The following is a 17,349-nucleotide window of genomic DNA, read 5'->3' as shown; positions in this document are numbered from 1 at the left end:
CACATGTACCCTAGAACTTAAAGTATAATAATAATTAAGAAAGAAAGAAAGAAAGAAAGAAAAAGAGAAAAAACTAAACAACTATTAAACAATGTAAAAAAAATTGGGTGCAGCACACCAACATGACACATGTATACATACATAACAAACCTGCACGTTGTGCACATGTACCCTAGAACTTAAAGTATAATTTTTAAAAATTAAATTAAATTAAAAAAATAAAAACATACAAATACAAATACAAAAATTAGCCGGGCATGGTAGCATGCGCCTGTAGTCCAAGCTACTCAGGAGGCTGAGGCAGGAGAATCGCTTGAATCCGGGAAGTGGAGGTTGCAGTGAGCCGAGATCGCACCACTGTACTCTAGCCTGGGCAACAAAGCAAGACTCCATCTCAAAACACAAACAAACTCACCTGCTTTCCAATCACTCTGCCAAGTTCCAAAGCTGAGCTGATTGGCGCAGCTCAGCCAGAATGGGCAGGGTACCTTGACTGACAATTTCAAAATCCCATTCTGTCACTCAACGCCCCAGGAGAGGTTTCTTCAGTAAAACCAAGCGCCTTGCATTCCACCCTTAGCGCATACAGTCCTAGACAAGATGATAGGTGGCACTCCTTTTAAGGGATAGGGAGACAGGACAAAGTATATAAGTGACAGAACCCGGAGAGGGCACTCATTTATATGACGGAGTATAGTGCCTTCTGCACCCCAGACCCCAGCTAAAGTTTGTCCTATGTCATCTTCGCCACCCTCATCCCCAGTGAGGTGGGGGCTCTGGGGCCCCAGTTTCCAGGACAGGGATATGGCATGATCAAAGTGTGTAAAAGCCCCTCTCCAGGCTCCCGTGGCAGGGGACACTGGGCGCTGAGGGGAGGCAGTATCCCCTGGAATGATCATTCTGTGTGTGTGTGTGTGTGTGTGTGTGTGTGTGTGTGTAGGCGAAACCACCAGGACTTCAGGACAGTTCAGAGGTGGAGGTGAAGGGAAGAGGGTGCCGTGGGCGACTGGAAGCCCCCATTTCACCCTCTGTGCTGTGGAAGCTTGTGGGGAATGAGACTTGGATGGGATGAACTTGAAGTCACTGCAGAGTGTCCGAGTGTGGCTAGAGATTTTGCTCACCCAACCCCAGACTCAGGTCTTTCTGTTTTCTTTTTCTTTTCTTTCTTTTTATTTATTTATTTTTTATATATATTTTTGAGACAGAGTCTCGCTCTGTCGCCCAGGCTGGAGTGCAGTGGCCAGATCTCAGCTCATTGCAAACTCCGCCTCCCGGGTTTACGCCATTTGCCTGCCTCAGCCTCCTGACTAGCTGGAACTACAGGCGCCCGCCACCTTGCCCGGCTAGTTTTTTGTATTTTTTTTTTAGTAGAGACGGGGTTTCACCGGGTTAGCCAGGATGGTCTCGATCTCCTGACCTCGTGATCCGCCTATCTCAGCCTCCCAAAATGCTGGGATTACAGGCATGAGCCACTGCGCCTGGCCTATTTTTTTTTACTTTTGAGGCAGAGTCTCACTCTATTGCCCAGGCTGCAGTGCAGTGGTGCAATCACAGCTCACTGCAGCCTTGACCTCCTGCATGCAAGCGATCTTCCTACCTCAGCCTCCCAAGTAGCTGGGACTGCAGATGCGCACCACCTTGCCCAGCTAGGCTGGAGTGCAGTGGCATGATCTCGGCTCACTGCAACATCTGCCTCCCAGGTTCAAGTGATTCTCCTGCCTCAGCCTCCCCAGTAACTCACAGGCGTGAGCCACAACACCTAGCTAATTTTTGTATTTTTAGTAGAGATGGAGTTTCACCATATTGGCCAGGATGGTCTCGATCTCCTGACCTTTTGATCCACCCGCCTCAGGCTCCCAAAGTACTGGGATTACAGGCGTGAGCCACTAATTAGCTGCCCAGCCTGCTCAGCTAATTTTTGTGTTTTTTGTATAGTCTGGGTTTCCCCACGTTGCCCAGGCTGGTCTGGAACTCCCGGGATTAAGCGATCCTCCCATCTTGGCCTCCCAAAGTTCTTGGATTACAGGCATGAACCACTGCACTCAGCCTTTTTTTTTTTTTTCCTCACCGTGTTGCCAGGGTTGGAGTGCTGTGGCATGACCATGACTCACTGCAGCCTCAAACTCCTGGGCTCAAACAATCTTCCCACCTCAGGCTCTTGAGTAGCTGGGACTTACAGGCTTGAGCCACCACATTGGGCTAATTTAACTTTTTTAAAATTTATTTTATTTTATTTAGAGATGAGGGTCTTGCTGTGCTGCCCAGGCTGGTCTCAAAATTCTGGGCTCAAGCAGTCCTCCAGCCTTAGCCTCCCACGTAGCTGGGACTACAGGCATATGCCAAGCCACCATGCCTGGCTGGACTCAGGTCTTCAACACTTCCCACCTGGTTCCTTCTGTCCCTTCCCCACTCAGGAGGGGTGAGCCACTGTCCCCATGGCAGTGATCAATGCCTGTGGAGGTCCAGCTGAGCATACAGCCCCTGCCACCTCCAGCAGCGCCACTGCCACATGCATGGTGTTACACATAGAGGATACAAACCCTTCACCCACTTACCCACCCTTCTGTTCTGAGGGCTCCCCCGACAATGACTCTGGCCATCCTTCCACATGGGCTGAAGAACCGCCTACTCACTGGCACCCCAACCCCACACATCCGGACCAGGACCAGGGACTGAGCAGGAGGAAAAGGGTCAAAGCAGCAGGTACCCTGGGGGAAACTGAGGCATGGCCAGAGAGAAAGAACCTTCCCAGCCTTTGGATCTCACCCTCACGGTGGACAAGAAGTCAGGCCAGTCCCTGATATCATTGCCCACAGACTAAGCACCCAGTGTGAGGTCCATTAAATTATGGGCTGCTTTCTAAGGCTGGGAGCCCCCGGGGCTACTGGTGAGACAGGTTCGGCTTCTCCATCCCAGCAAGACTGCACTTTTGCCCTCCACCACGAGGTGGCGTGGGATAGTGCGCTTAAGATTCAGCACTTGCCAGCCGAAAGTTAAAAAAATAAAATGTAAACCAGGCCCGGGGGCTCACGCCTGTAAACCCAGCACTTTGGGAGGCCGAGGAGGGCGGATCACCTGAAATCGGGAGTTCGAGACCAGCCTGATAAACACGGAGAACCTCGTCTCTACTAAAAATACAAAATTAGCGAGTCATGGTGGCCCATGCCTGTAATCCCAGCTACTCGGGAGGCTGAGGCAGGAGAATCACTTGAACCAGCGAGGCAGAAGTTGCGGTGAGCCAAGATCGCACCATTGGGCTCCAGCCTGGGCAACAAGAACGAAACTCCGTCTCAAGAAAAAAAAAAAAAAAACATAAATACATAATAAAATGTAAAAATGAAAAGGTAGTTACATGGGCCCCACACACAGGAACCCACCCCCATAAAGATACTCAGACACTTGGTCATACCCAATATATGTCTACACTCAGGCAGACACACTCATCCACAGAAAGACAAATGGCAAAACCCAGGCACGAACACCCGAAGCCCTTTCCTCCTAGCGGTGAAATAAAGAACATCAGATCCCTGAAGCTGACATTTGGTCCTTGATCCAGCCATGCCTGAAGCTGACACTACAGTTAGTATTTTCTGTCACATGAGCCGCAAACTTTCCTTTTTTTGCTTGAACCCATTTTAGTTGATATTTTGTGGAGCACAGCCAGAGTCCTGGCTGATAGAGATGAATAAGGCACTTGCCAGGTGAAAAATATTGAGGCATTCTTTTTTGGTTTTGTTTTGTTTTTATTTTAAGATTGAGGCATTCTTGAAGGCATTGCAAGATGTAGGATATTTACAAAGGCCTGGAGGTATGACAGAGAATGGTGGGTGCAAGCTGTACTACTGGGTTCACCACAGTGCTAGCAGCAGATTTAAGTCAGGCAGAGGGGTCTGGATTCAGTCTGAGTACTTAGCCTACTTGGTACTTAGGAATACTAAGTACTTAGTCTACTAAGTGGGAACCATTGAATGTTCTTGATCGGGGGGGGGTTCTCTCAGAAATGTCCCTTAGGTGGGAATAAATGCTTTCGTTGCAAACCTTTGAAATAAGTTTAGGTAAGAGAAGACTGAGCCTTGAGAGAGGTGGGCCACGCAGGCCTCCCAGACACAATCTTGACTTCGATCGCTCAGAACCAGCGTGTCTGAACTACAATTTCCGGCATGCAACGCGAGCGGCCTCCTTGTCCCTGGTGATTTGCCGGCTCAAAACATGCTGATTGGTTGCACGGGATGCTCGTCAGATCAGAGTCGGGCTCTAATTGGTCGAGTTCCCGTGGAGGCGCCGGAGCCCCAGGCCGGTGGGTCCGTGCAACGCGCTCCCGCAAGCGTCATGGTGAGCGAGCGTCTTGCGAAATGGGGGGCTCTGCCGGGGTCCAGCCGAGGGGGTCCAGGGAGACACTGAGGGAATGGGGTCTCTTCTTGGGGATTGGAGGCTCTGAGGGATTCGGGGGCACGCTGAAGGCCGTGTGTCCCTCTCTGGGGGCCCTGCTCTCGCTGCAGGACCTCCGAAGGAGTCGACGGGGGTCGTATCCAGGGAGACTAGAAGCCCTTAAGCGTTCTGGGGATTCCGCTGTCTGGAGACCTTTTAGGGGTTTGGGGTCCTGCTATGGGGTCGTGGTCCCACAGAGGGGACTGCGGACCCCAGCACATTTGGAACTTGGTTAAGGCGGTGTGGGGGCCTGTTGGGGTCCACTCTGGGGACAGGGGTCCTGCAGGAGCGTGGGGGCCGCGCCGACGGGATCCATCAGGGGTCCCTTCTATATCGGGGTGTGTGGAACGGGCAGGGGAAGCCGTGGGAAGTGGACTCAGGAGGTCTGGGTGGCCTCAGGGCGGGCAAAGTTCTCAGAGTGGGAGACAGGAGAGTTGGAACCTTCAGGTCTCACTCAGCTCTGGGTCCAACCCACTGAGTGTGTTCTTAAAACTTAGCCCCGCCCCGGGGGATCAGGCTGGTGCAGGGAGATGAGGGACTCCCATAACCCTGACGCGACTGGCCTGGGCAGAGAGAGGGACGTGGAACTGGAGAGTCCCTGCCTGGGACCATCCCCGATGAGGGGTGCTGGAGATGGCCCTGAAGGAAGGGCCCTGATGGCCGGGATTATTGAAAGTGCGACGTTGTCCCAGGCGGAGGTGCAGGACACCCGTAGGAGATGAGGGCGCAGGCTCCCGGGAATGAGATGGTGGGAAGTTGCATTGATTTTATCAGGGTTCTTGGGTTCGAGGATCGTAAATCCAGTAAAGGGAAAAGAAGGAGCTGATGGAAGACTCCAGAAAATCCTTGGAGATGTCTGCAGAGCCCTGACCTTGAGATAGGAGGCTGGCTGGAGGGCAGGGCTATCAGAACATTCCAGGACAGACCTCTAGAAGCCTCAGGTGGAGAGGTACACCCCTCCACCACCTTTTCCCTTAGGGGGTTTTGGGAGGTGGTGGGGTCATTGATGAAGGTCCAGGAAGACCTCTGAGACTCCAGTGGTTGGGCGCAGTGAGGGCTGAGGAGAGAGCTGAGCCATGGGGAGGTGGAGCGGTGGTCTGTAGCTATGCCTGCAGGGTGCAGAACCGAGTTGGGGACTGACTGTGAGAAAGGTAAAGGCCTAAACCACCTGGAAGGGTATGGGATGATGGGTGAGTGTTGGGGTCTCTCAGGAGAGCCTGGAGGAGGCTACTGGGCTCAGCAGAGAGGTCTGGGCTGGAGCTTTTTACTGTGCTGAGTTTGTGATGGGTTGGTGGATTGGGTGGTTAAAACCCTGGCAGGTCACAGGAGAGAGGTCGGAGAGAGAGGAGAAAAACAGACTGGTGGGTGGGAGGGCAGGGTCCTAGGGAGAGGGTGGGGCTTCGACAGCCCTGGCTCACTGGCTTGCCGGGGCCCATGGGCTGGCACTCATGGTCCTTAAGTGCCAGCCGGCCAACCAGCCAGTGTGCACTAGGGTCCTGGGGAGGGTGAGTAATGAGGATTTAGAGATGAGAAAGATGGTGCCACCAACCTCATTACTGAAAAAAGATTTCTGGTCTCAGTTTATAAGTCACAGGCACAGAGAAAATGTCCTATTAGTCTGTTATTTTATTATTATTTTGTTTTGAGACAGAGTCCCACTCTGTTGCCCAGGCTGGAGTGCAGTGGCACAATCTCGGCTCACTGCAACCTCTGCCTCCTGGGTTCAAGCAATTCTGCTGCCTTAGCCTCCCGAGTAGCTGGGATTACAGGCATGTGCCACCATGCCTGGCTAATTTTTGTATTTTTAGTAGAGACAAGGTTTTACCATGTTGACCAGGCTAGTCTTAAACTCCTGACCTCAAGTGATCAGCCCGCCTCAGCCTCCCAAAGTGCTGGGATTACAGGCGTGAGCCACCGTGCCTGGCCTCAGCAGTCATTTTGAATTACCGTGCTAGGCCTGGTATCCATCACATTAGGGTTTTTCTGACTAAATTTAGCTTAGTTATGCCTGATTAAAGGATTATTTTAATAATTAATTTTAGTATTAAACTTTATTTCATTTTGATTATAATACTAGAATACTAGTAGACAGCTCTCCTGAGCACATAATTTTACATAATTATGTAATTACTGGCAGCAAATGCATATTTACTGCATTTAAGCAGGAAAACCCAGCTTCACCACAGACTGATTCTTCTAAAATGTTTAAAAATAAGTATATGAAAATGTGTTCTGAATTAAGAACTGGGTGAGAAAATTCCTAATTTAAAAAAAAAGTAGTTATAGCTGAGTGTGTTAGTGCATGACTGTGGTCCTAGCTACTCAGTACGTTGAGGTGGGAGGATCACTTGATCCCAGGAGTTTGAGACCAGCCTGGGCAACATAGCAAGACCCCATCTCTAAAAATAAAAATAGGCCTGACACAGTGGCTCATGCCTGTAATCCCAACAGTTTGGGAAGCCAAGGCGGGAGGATTGCTTGAGCCTAGGCGTTCAAGACCAGCCTGGGCAACATGGAGAAACTCTATCTCTACAAAATAGTCAAAAATCAGCTGGGTGTGTTGGCGGGTGCCTGTAATCCCATCTACTAGGGAGGCTGATGTGGGAGAATCACTTGAACCTGGGAGGTTGAGGCTGCAGTGAGCACCCCAGCATGTCACTGCACTCCAGCCTGGGTGGCAGAGCAAGATCCTGTTCTCCCCACCACTCCCCTGCCAAAAACACACACACACACACACACACACACACATAAAAATAAATAAACTCACCACATTCAGACATGTAGGTCTTCACATCAAAACAGAAGGTGGCCAGGAGCATAGATGCCCTTTCAAGGAGGTTAATTACAAAGGGAAGGAGAGGGAGGAGGGTGATGGAACCATCAGGGATCATTTAAGGTGGGAGACACTTAGGGGAAGGAGCTACCAGGGTGAAGGAGAAAGCTAGAAGCTCAACCAAGACGCAATGGCTCCCAAGGTGGGAGTGCGGAGTGCAGAAAGGCGGTGGGAGCTGCTTGCACGGAGTGTGGCGACCTCGTGGTTAGGGGTTGGAAGGTGGTGGTGAGGAATACAGGAGGCTACATAGGAAGCACCCATTTCTAGATGAGAAAAGTGAGACTCCGGGAAATTAATATTATACCTGAATCCGTAGCGGAGGCGGGAGGCGAACCCCATGGTCTCCACTGCCCTACACTCCAGCTAGGTAGTGAGGGGAAATTAATATTATACCTGAATCCGTAGCGGAGGGGGGAGGCGAACCCCATGGTCTCCACTGCCCTACACTCCAGCTAGGTAGTGAGGGGGGATGCTGCTGATCTCTGACTGGGAGGGCAGGGCCAGGCCATGTGAGTCCAGGCTCACCCCAGGACTCTCCCCTAAGAAGCTGCTAGAGCCTAAGAGGCTCGCCCTTCCCCCATCGGGCCTGGCTTCTCTATAAATAGCCTGGGTTCCTAGGGAGGGAGGGAGCTTGTGACCCTCTGGCAGGTGCTGCCAGTCACGTCCCCTCCCCCCAGGCGGTCCTCGGAGTGCAGCTGGTGGTGACCCTGCTCACTGCCACCCTCATGCACAGGCTGGCGCCGCACTGCTCCTTCGCGCGCTGGCTGCTCTGCAACGGCAGGTGAGCCGTGTCCCGGTGGTGGGAGGGGCCCCGCGGAACCACACCCCCTTCTGGGTCTCTACGCTCCCCCTCACAAATTGCACGGCCTCGATCTTGGTTAGTGGGTGATGGGGGGAAAGACGTTGTTGAGGTGTAATTGAAGTACAACAAACTGCATATATTTGTTTTTTCTTTTTCTTTTTAGAGACAAGGTCTCATTGTTACCCAGCCTGGAGTGCAGTGGCCTGATCATAGCTCACTGCAACCTCAACCTTCTGGGCTCAGGTGGCCCTCCTGCCTCAACCTCATGAGTAGCTGGGACTACAGGTGTGCACCACCGTGCCCAGACAATTTTTTAACTTTTAACAGAGATGGGGTCTTGCTAAGTTGCCCAGGCTGGTCTCAAACTCCTGGGCTCAAGCGAGCCTACCACTTTGACCTCCCAAAGTGCTGGGATTACAGGCGTGAGCCCCCATGCCTGACACAAACTGTATATATTTGACGTATACAGTTGGACCTGTTTTGACAGATGTACACATGGATGGAACCATTGCCACACTCCCCACGTCCCCCACTCTTCCTGCCTCCCTGTAACCCAGCCTTCCTTCCACCCCTGCACCTGCTAGAGCTCGCCTGCTCTGTTTTTTGTCCCTGTGTGGGTCTCCGATGCTTTCTGAGAATCTGGTGGTAACTAAATTCTCTCCTGAGAAAAATGTATGTGACAAAAACAAAGGCAAAAACACACGTCAGAGATGATGGCTCAGGCCCATAATCCCAACACTGGGGGAAGCCAAGGTAGGAGGATCACTTGACCCAGGAGTTTGAGACCAGCCTAGACAACATGGAAAGACCCCGTCTCTACAAAAAATTTTAAAAATTAGCCAGGTATGGTGGCTCACGCCTGTGATCCCAGCTAATCAGGAGTCTGAGGCGGGAGGATCATTTGAACCCAGAAGGTTGAGTCTGCCGTGAGCTGAGATGGCGCCACCGTACTCCAGCCTGGGTGACAGACCAAGGCCTTCTCTCAAAAACAAAAACAGAAGGCCAGGTGAGGTGGCTCACGCCTGTAATCCCAGCCCTTTGAGAGGCTGAGGCAGGTGTATCACTTGAGATCAGGAGTTTGAGACCAGCCTGGCCAACATAGTGAAACCCTGTCCCTACTAAAAATACAAAAATTAGCTGGGCATCGTGGTGCATGCCGGTAGTCCTAGCTCCTCAGGAGGTTGAGGCAGGAGAATCACTTGAACCTGGGAAGTGGAGGTTGCAGGGAGCCAAGATCGTGCCACTGCACTCCAGGCTGGGCGACAGAGCAAGACTCTGTCTCAAAAAGAAAAGGAAAAAGAAGATAAAAGTTGCACACACCTGCTTCCCCAGGAGAGTTAGCCTGCAGATTCAGGGGTATCCAAGCCCCCTGAGCCCACTCAGCCTAAATCTATTGGCCTCACGATTTCCCCAGAATTTCCCCATGCTGTACCCTCACCTACCTCCCAGTGTTCCCCTGGACTAGGCTACCCTCTAACTAGAATCCCTGGATTTGAGGTTCACTGCCTCAACCTACCAGCCCCATACCTGAGCTTCCCTGACTGCCCATCCTTGCTCTCAGTCTGTTCCGATACAAGCACCCGTCCGAGGAGGAGCTTCTTGCTCTGGCGGGGAAGCCGAGGCCCAGAGGCAGGAAAGAGCGGTGAGTGAACTGGGCCCCATCCCCAGCCTTGGGTGGGTATCTCCTCCCCAGGGATGGCCTTACCTCTGCTCAGGGGGCTCTGGGCTAAGGGACACAGGACTGGCCCACCCACACTTCCAGACTCTGATCTGGGCACAGGTGAACTGGGAGACCCTAGTCCAAGGAGATGATCACTGTCAAGTTAGCATCTGTTTCCTGGCAGTTTGCTCTAGCCAGTCCTGTGGGTAGTGGTGGGGGTCCTCACATCCCAGTATGCAGAGGAGCCAAGGCTATGGGAAGTGATGGTCTCCAGGCCAACTGCTTGGAGCTCTGAGGGTGGCTGGCCCCAGTGGGATATGTGCTCACCAGCCCCCTTGCTTGTCACCATCCTCCCAGGTGGGCCAATGGCCTTAGTGAGGAGAAGCCACTGTCTGTGCCCCGAGATGCCCCATTCCAGCTGGAGACCTGCCCCCTCACAACTGTGGATGCCCTGGGTAATAGCCCAGTCCCGTCCCTAAACTCCACTCCCTCAGCCCTGAAGGTCCCCACACCCTCATGGGGGTGGGGAGGATTTGAAGGAGGAGTGTGCTGTTGGGAGGGGAGCAGGCTGGGCCCCAGGGCTGAGCAGAGTGCCCCCCACAGTCCTGCGCTTCTTCCTGGAGTACCAGTGGTTCGTGGACTTTGCTGTGTACTCGGGTGGCGTGTACCTCTTCACAGAGGCCTACTACTACGTGCTGGGTCCAGCCAAGGAGACTAACATTGCCGTGTTCTGGTGCCTGCTCACGGTGGCCTTCTCCATGTATCCTTCCTCTCTGCTCCCTGCCAGAGGGGCAGGTGGGAGCAGGACCCGAGCTTCCCTGGCTCCCCTAAACTGGGGTGGCAGTTTTCACCTGCTGTGCCACAAACTTCCCCAAGCTTGGTGGCATGAAGCAGACATTTTATGTGCTCTAGCTCTGTGGGTGGACAGACTGGGCGGGGCTCAGCAGGTTGGTTCATCTCCACTCCACATGATTATGCCATTTGGTGGCAGTAGAAATGCCAGGAGGCAAGAGGGAATGCCTTGCCCAAAGTCACCCACCCCATCCCTGTTCTTTCTACCACATTCTCCTTGTGTAAGGAAATCACCAGGCCAGTCCACAATCAAGGCCAAGAAAGAGATGGCCCCTTGGCAATATTTTAAAAAATATATACTCCAGGCATGGTGGCTTACATTTGTAATCCCAGCACTTTGGGAGGCTGAGGCAGATGAATCACCTGAGGTCTGGAGTTCAAGACCAGCCTGGGCAACATGGTGAAATCCCATCTCTACTAAAAGTACAAAAATTAGCCGGGCACAGTGGCTCATGCCTGTAATCCCAGCACTTTGGGAGGCTGAGGCGGGTGGATCACCTGAGGTCAGGAGTTCAAGACCAGCCTGACCAACATGGAGCAACCCCTTCTCTACTAAAAATGCAAAAAATTAGCCGAGTGTGGTGGTGGCTGCCTGTAATCCCAGTTACTCAGGAGCCTGAGGCAGGAGAATCACTTGAACCCGGGAGGTGGAGGTTGCAGTTAGCTGAGATCACGCTATTGCACTCCAGCCTGGGTGACAAGAGCAAATTCCATCCCCCCAAAAAATTTTATACACACACACACACACACACACACACACGTATGTATGTATACGTGTATATGTATATATATTTGTTGTTGTTGTTGAGATGGGATCTTGCTTTGTTGCCTAGGCTGGTCCTGACTGGCTTCAAGTGATTCTCCTGCTTTGGCCTCCCAAAGAGAGCAAACGTATGACTTTAGGGACCCAAGTTTGAGGAAGCACAGAAAGAACGCCACTCCTGTGACTTTTGGAGAGGGAAACCTGTCTCAAAATCCACTGGTTCCCCAGATTCCCATGCTTTTTTTTTTTGAGATGGAGTTTTGCTCTTGTTGCCCAAGCTAGAGTGCAGTGGCATGATTTAGGCTCACTACAACCTCCATCTCCCGGGTTCAAGTGATTCTTCTGCCTCAGCCTCCCAGGTAGCTGGGATTACAGGCATGCGCCACCATGCCTGACTAATTTTTGTATTTTTAGTAGAGACTGGGTTTCACCATGTTGGTCAGGGCTGGTCTCAAACTCCTGACCTCAGGTGATCTAACTGCCTCAGCCTCCCAAAGTGCTGGGATTACAGGCATGAGCCATCACGCCTGGCTGCTTGTTGTTGTTGTTGTTGTTGTTATTGTTTGAGATAAGATCTCCCTCTATTGTGCAGGCTGGAGTGCAGTGGTGCAATCAGGGCTCACTGCAGCTTCAAACTCTTGGGCTCAAGCGATCCTCCCACCTCAGGCTCCCCAGTAGCTGGGACCACAGGGGCTGCCACCATGCCCAGCTAATTTTTAATTATTTTTTGTAGAGATGGGAGTCTCACTATGTTACCCAGGCTGGTCTTGAACTCCTGGGCTCAAGTGGTCCTCCTGCCTCGGCCTCCCAAAGTGCTGGGAATATAGGCATGAGCCACTGTGTCTGGCCCCCATGCTGCATTTTGAGGGCAGATTGAAGATGAAGCCCTTCTATATCTGATTGCTTTTCCAAGGGATGTGAAGTAGGTGAGGTGGGTGAAAGAGGCAGGATCACCCAGGGCGGGAGGCTGAACAGACATGGTGGTCTGATGAGGCCATCTCCCACTCAACAGGAACCCCCAGCTTACATCCTGATCTGAGATCCAGCACCCCAAACCCAAACTCCTCTAGGTCATCCCCAAGGCCTGTTTGTGCAGCAGTGCTTGTTTCCTGGAGTTCCCAGGTGGGGTGTGGTGAAATGGACAGAGTGGGGCAGTGGCACCTGAGGCCTCCTTAGCTCCAGCCTCCAGCAAGATGTTCCTGACAGTGACACGGCTGTACTTCAGCGCCGAGGAGGGGGGTGAGCGCTCTGTCTGCCTCACCTTTGCCTTCCTCTTCCTGCTGCTGGCCATGCTGGTACAGGTGGTGCGGGAGGAGACCCTCGAGCTGGGCCTGGAGCCTGGTAAGTGCAGCCCCCAACATGGGGCCACCGCAGCTGTCACTCCCTCATGTAATCTGACCAGGCTGGTTTCACTGGCTTGGTGTCCAGCATGAATAGGTAAAGGAGTGGGCTCCTGGGGTGAAGACAGCCCCCATTAGTGACCATCTCAGCTCCTGAACCTGTTTGGGCTTTGGGGAAGAGAGGACATTCCCTTTCTCACTGTCTCTGATGGATACTCATGGCTATAGCTCTTCTTTCTTTTTCTTTTTTTTTTGAGATGGAGTCTCACTTTTGTCACCCAGGCAGGAGTTCAGTGGCATGATCTCAGCTCACTGCAACCTCTGCCTCCTGCATTCAAGTGATTCTCCTGCCTCAGCCTCCCAAGCTGGGATTATGGGTGCACGCCACCAAGCCTGGCTAATTTTTGTATTTTTAGTAAAGATGGGGTTTCACCATGTTGGCCAGGCTGGTCTCAAACTCCTGACCTCAGGTGACCCACCCACCTCAGCCTCCCCAAGTGCTGGGATTACAGGTGTGAGCCACTGTGTGTGGCCTCTTTTTTTCATTTTTTAAAAAAATTATTTATTTCTTTTTATTGAGACAGGGTCTCACTGTGTTGCCCAGGCTGGTCTCACACTCCTGAGCTCAAGCGATCTGCCCACCTCGGCCTCCCAAAGTGCTGGTATTACAGGTGTGAGCCACCATGCCTGGCCTCTTAAATGATCCTTTTAACATATAATTTGTACCTCATCACTTCTCTGCCTGGCACCACACTCCCTGGGTCTTAGGAGAAAGACCATAGTCCTCACCATGGCCCACATGACCTTGCTGACTGCTTGAGTTTTACCTTCTCCAATTCTCCCTGGCTTTCAGTTTTTAAAATTATATATGTTTGATATATACAAAGAAGATGTGTATGTCAATTATAAAGCAAAATAATAATATAAGTACCTGCAAACCTACCCCTCAAATAATAAGTAGGTGGGGTAGTGACTGCACCAATCTCCCAGGGGGGCAGTAAGGTTTAAATGAATCAGGATCCATGGATAGGGCTTGATTTTTGCCAACCTAGTCCTCGTCACATGGAATGATGCCCTCTGTGGCCTTAACATGCATTTCTCTGATTACCAGGGAAGTTGAGCACCTTTTCCTGTTTATTCATGATTCATGTCTCTTCTATGAAATTTCTGTGAAATGCCTGTTCACGCTGTTGCCCATTTTTGTATCTTTTTTCTCTTTGAATTTTTTATCATTGTGGTAAAATAGACAAAACATAAAATTCACCATCTTAAACATTTTTAAATGTGCAGCTCAGTGGCATTAAGTATATTTAGATGGCCGAGCGTGGTGGCTCATGTCTATAATCCCAGCACTTTGGGAGGCTGAGGCAGGCAGATCACCTGAGGTCGGGAGTTCGAGACCAGCCTGCTTAACATGGAGAAACCCTGTCTCTACTAAAAATACAAAATTAGCCAGATGTGGTGACACACGCCTATAATCCCAGCTATTTGGGAGGCTGAGGCAGGAAAATTGCTTGAACCTGGGAAGCGGAGGTTGTGGTGAGCCAAGATCGAGCCATGGCACTCCAGCCTGGGCAACAAGAGTAAAACTCCATCTCAAAAAAAAAAAAAAAAAAGGTAGACCAGGTGTGGTGGCTCGCGTGTGTAATCCCAGCACTTTGGGAGGCTGAGGCAGGCAGATCACAAGGTCAGGAGATCGAGACCATCCTGGCTAACATGATGAAACCCTGTCTCTACTAAAAATACAAAAAATTAGCTGGGCATAGTGGTGGGCACCTGTAGTCCCAGCTACTCGGGAGGCTGAGGCAGGAGAATGGTGTGAACCCAGGAGACAGAGCTTGCAGTGAGACGAGATCCGGCCACTGCACTCCAGCCTGGGAGACAGAGTGAGACTCTGTCTCAAAAAAAAAAAAAAAAAAAAAAGTCTATTTAGATTGTTGTGGAACCATCACCACCATCCATCTCCACAACTCTTTCCTCTTGCAAAACTGAAACTCCATCCCATTAAACACTAACTCCCTGTTCCTCCTTCTGCAGCCCCTGATGCCCACCATTTTATGTCCTGTCTCTGTGAATGTGACCACTCTGGGTTCCTCATATAAGTGGCATCATACAGTATTTGTCCTTTTGTGACGGGCTCATTTCAGTTAGCACAACGTCCTCAAGTCATATCCATGTTGTAGCAAGTGTTAGAATTTTTTTTTTTCTTTTTTTGAGACAGGATCTCACTCTGTCATCTAGGCTGGAGTGCAGTGGTGCAATCACAACTCACTGCAGCCTTGACCTCTAGGGCTCAAGTGATCCTCCCACCTCAGCCTTCCAAGTAGCTGGGACTACAGTCACGTGCCACCATGCCTGGCTAATTTTTCCTTTTTTATTTTTCTCTGTAGAGATGGGGTCTTGCTGTGCTTCCCAGGCTGGTCTCAAACTCCTGGCCTTGAGCAATCCTCTCACCTCAGCCTCCCAAAGTGCTGGGATAGCAGGCGTGAGCCACTGTGCCCAGCCAGAATTCCATTTTTAAGACTGAACAGCATTTCATTGTCTGGATGGAACACATTTTGTTTATTTGTCCACGGATGAACGTTTGCTTGGGTGGGTTGTTTCCAACTTTTGGCTTTTTGATTAATACTGCTGTGAACCTGAGTATATAAGTATCTCTTTGAGACTCCATTTTCAGTTTTGGAGGGTATATATCTGAAGTGGAACTACTGGATTATATGATAATTCTACTTTTAACTTTTTGAGGAACTGCCATACCGTTTTATACAGCAGCTGAACCATTTTATTTTATTTTTGAGACAGAGTCTCATTCTGTTGCCCAGGCTGGAGTGCAGTGGTGGCATGATCTCCACTCACTGCAACCTCCGCCTCCTGGATTCAAGTGATTCTCATGCCTCAGGCACCCGAGTAGCTGGGACTATAGGCGCCTACCACCACACCCAGCTAATTTTTTTTTTTTTTTTGAGACAGAGTCTTGCTCTGTCACCCAGGCTGGAGTACAGTGGCATGATCTTGGCTCACTGCAACCGCCACCTTCCAGCCTCAAGTGATTCTCTTGCCTCAGCCTCCCAACTAGCTGGGATTACGGGAATGCACCACCATGCCTGGCTAATTTTTGCATTTTTAGTAGAGATGGGGTTTCACCATGTTGGCCAGGCTGGTCTTGAACTTTTGACCTCAGGCGATCTGCCCATCTTGGCCTCCCAAAGTGCTGGGATTACAGGTGTGAGTCACCACGCCCAGCCACACCCAGATAATTTTTGTATTTTTAATAGAGATGGATTTTGCCATGTTGCCCAGGCTGGTCTCAAACTCTTGAACTCAAGCAGTCTGCCAGCCTCGGCCTTCCAAAGTGCTGGGATTACAGGCGTGCACCACTGTGCCTGGCCCATTTTATATATTATATTCCCAGCAGCAGTGCACAAGTACATAATTTCTCCACTTCATTGCCAATACTTGTTTTCTTTTTCTTTTCACTTGACCACTATTTGCATTATTTTCCATCTGCATACATGCATCACACTTTCTTTGCTGAGCCATTGAATGTAGTTGTAAGCATCACCTCTAGTATCTTGATGAATGGAATTTGATTATTTTAGTTGATATTTGTCTTGAAAAATATCCTTCCCTAAAATCAGAAAGCCATTCTATATTTTATTCTAAAATATTTCGGCCAGGCGTGGTGGCTTATGCCTGTAATCCCAACACTTTGGGAGGCTGAGGCAGGTGGATTGCCTGAGGTCTGGAGTTCAAGACTAGCCTGGTCAACATGGTGAAACCCCATCTCTAGTAAAAGTACAAAAAGTAGCTGGCGTGCACCTGTAATCTCAACTACTCTGGAGGCTTAGGCAGGAGAATCGCTTGAACCCAGGAGGTGGAGGTTGCAGTAAGCCAAAATCGCGTCATTGCACTCTATCCTGGGTGACAAGAGCAAGACTCCATCTTAAAAATAAATAAAATAAAATATTTCAACTTTTACATTTCATATAAGCTCTTAAACTCCTCACTGTCGCTGATGGACAGTGACATTAATTTTTGTGTTATGATGTAAGGGTCAAATTTGAGTGTCTCCATGGACTAACCTTGCTAAAGAATTATATTTTTAGGCCGGGCGCGGTGGCTCACGCCTGTAATCCTAGCACTTTGGGAGGCTGAGGCGGGTGGATCACGAGGTCAGGAGATCGAGACCATCCTAGCTAACATGGTGAAACCCCGTCTCTACTAAAAATGCAAAAAATTAGCCAAGTGTGGTGGTGGCTGCCTGTAGTCCCAGCTACTTGGGAGGCTGAGGCAGGAGAATGGCGTGAACCCGGGAGGCAGAGCTTGCAGTGAGCCGAGATTGCGCCACTGCACTCCAACCTGGGGGACTGAGCAAGACTCTGTTTCAAAAAAAAAAAAGAATTATATTTTTATTGAATTCCAGATTCTTTTTGGTTTTCTTTTGTCTTGTCTGATCCTTCCCCTTTGGTGTGGCTAGGACCTCTGGATTTTAGAACAGTACTGATGTACCTCCTTTGCTTGTTTCCAATTTCTCAGTTAGCTACTTAGCTCATAAATTTTCAGTCTTTTCTAAGTTTATAGCATACATAGCATTTAATGTTATACATATTTTATCAGGTCTCTCACTTTTGTTCACCTAAGTTTTTTTTTTTTTGCTGTTTTGGGGTTTTC

At 50.4% G+C, this 17,349-nt stretch overlaps 1 protein-coding gene across 2 annotated transcripts in view; it reads left to right on the top strand.

The window, feature by feature from the left end:
• The first annotated feature begins 4,262 nt into the window (after positions 1 to 4,262).
• The window catches only part of TMEM161A (transmembrane protein 161A), an 18,893-nt gene continuing 5,806 nt past the window's right edge, over positions 4,263 to 17,349 (top strand). Inside the window, exons 1-6 of one of the 2 annotated variants that reach the window (XM_011925848.1) lie at positions 4,263 to 4,332; positions 7,939 to 8,042; positions 9,625 to 9,705; positions 10,081 to 10,178; positions 10,327 to 10,483; positions 12,528 to 12,679. In XM_011925848.1, coding sequence (XP_011781238.1) covers positions 4,330 to 4,332; positions 7,939 to 8,042; positions 9,625 to 9,705; positions 10,081 to 10,178; positions 10,327 to 10,483; positions 12,528 to 12,679 — 595 coding nt within the window. In that variant the 5' untranslated portion in view covers positions 4,263 to 4,329. The remainder of the gene's footprint in view (positions 4,333 to 7,938; positions 8,043 to 9,624; positions 9,706 to 10,080; positions 10,179 to 10,326; positions 10,484 to 12,527; positions 12,680 to 17,349) is intronic. The other variant, XM_011925849.1, reaches the window with a different exon arrangement.

The sequence above is a fragment of the Colobus angolensis genome, unplaced genomic scaffold, assembly GCF_000951035.1.
Source record: "Colobus angolensis palliatus isolate OR3802 unplaced genomic scaffold, Cang.pa_1.0 Scaffold66, whole genome shotgun sequence".
NCBI classification, from domain to species: Eukaryota; Metazoa; Chordata; class Mammalia; order Primates; family Cercopithecidae; genus Colobus; species Colobus angolensis.
This window is presented reverse-complemented; position numbering and strand designations above follow the sequence as displayed.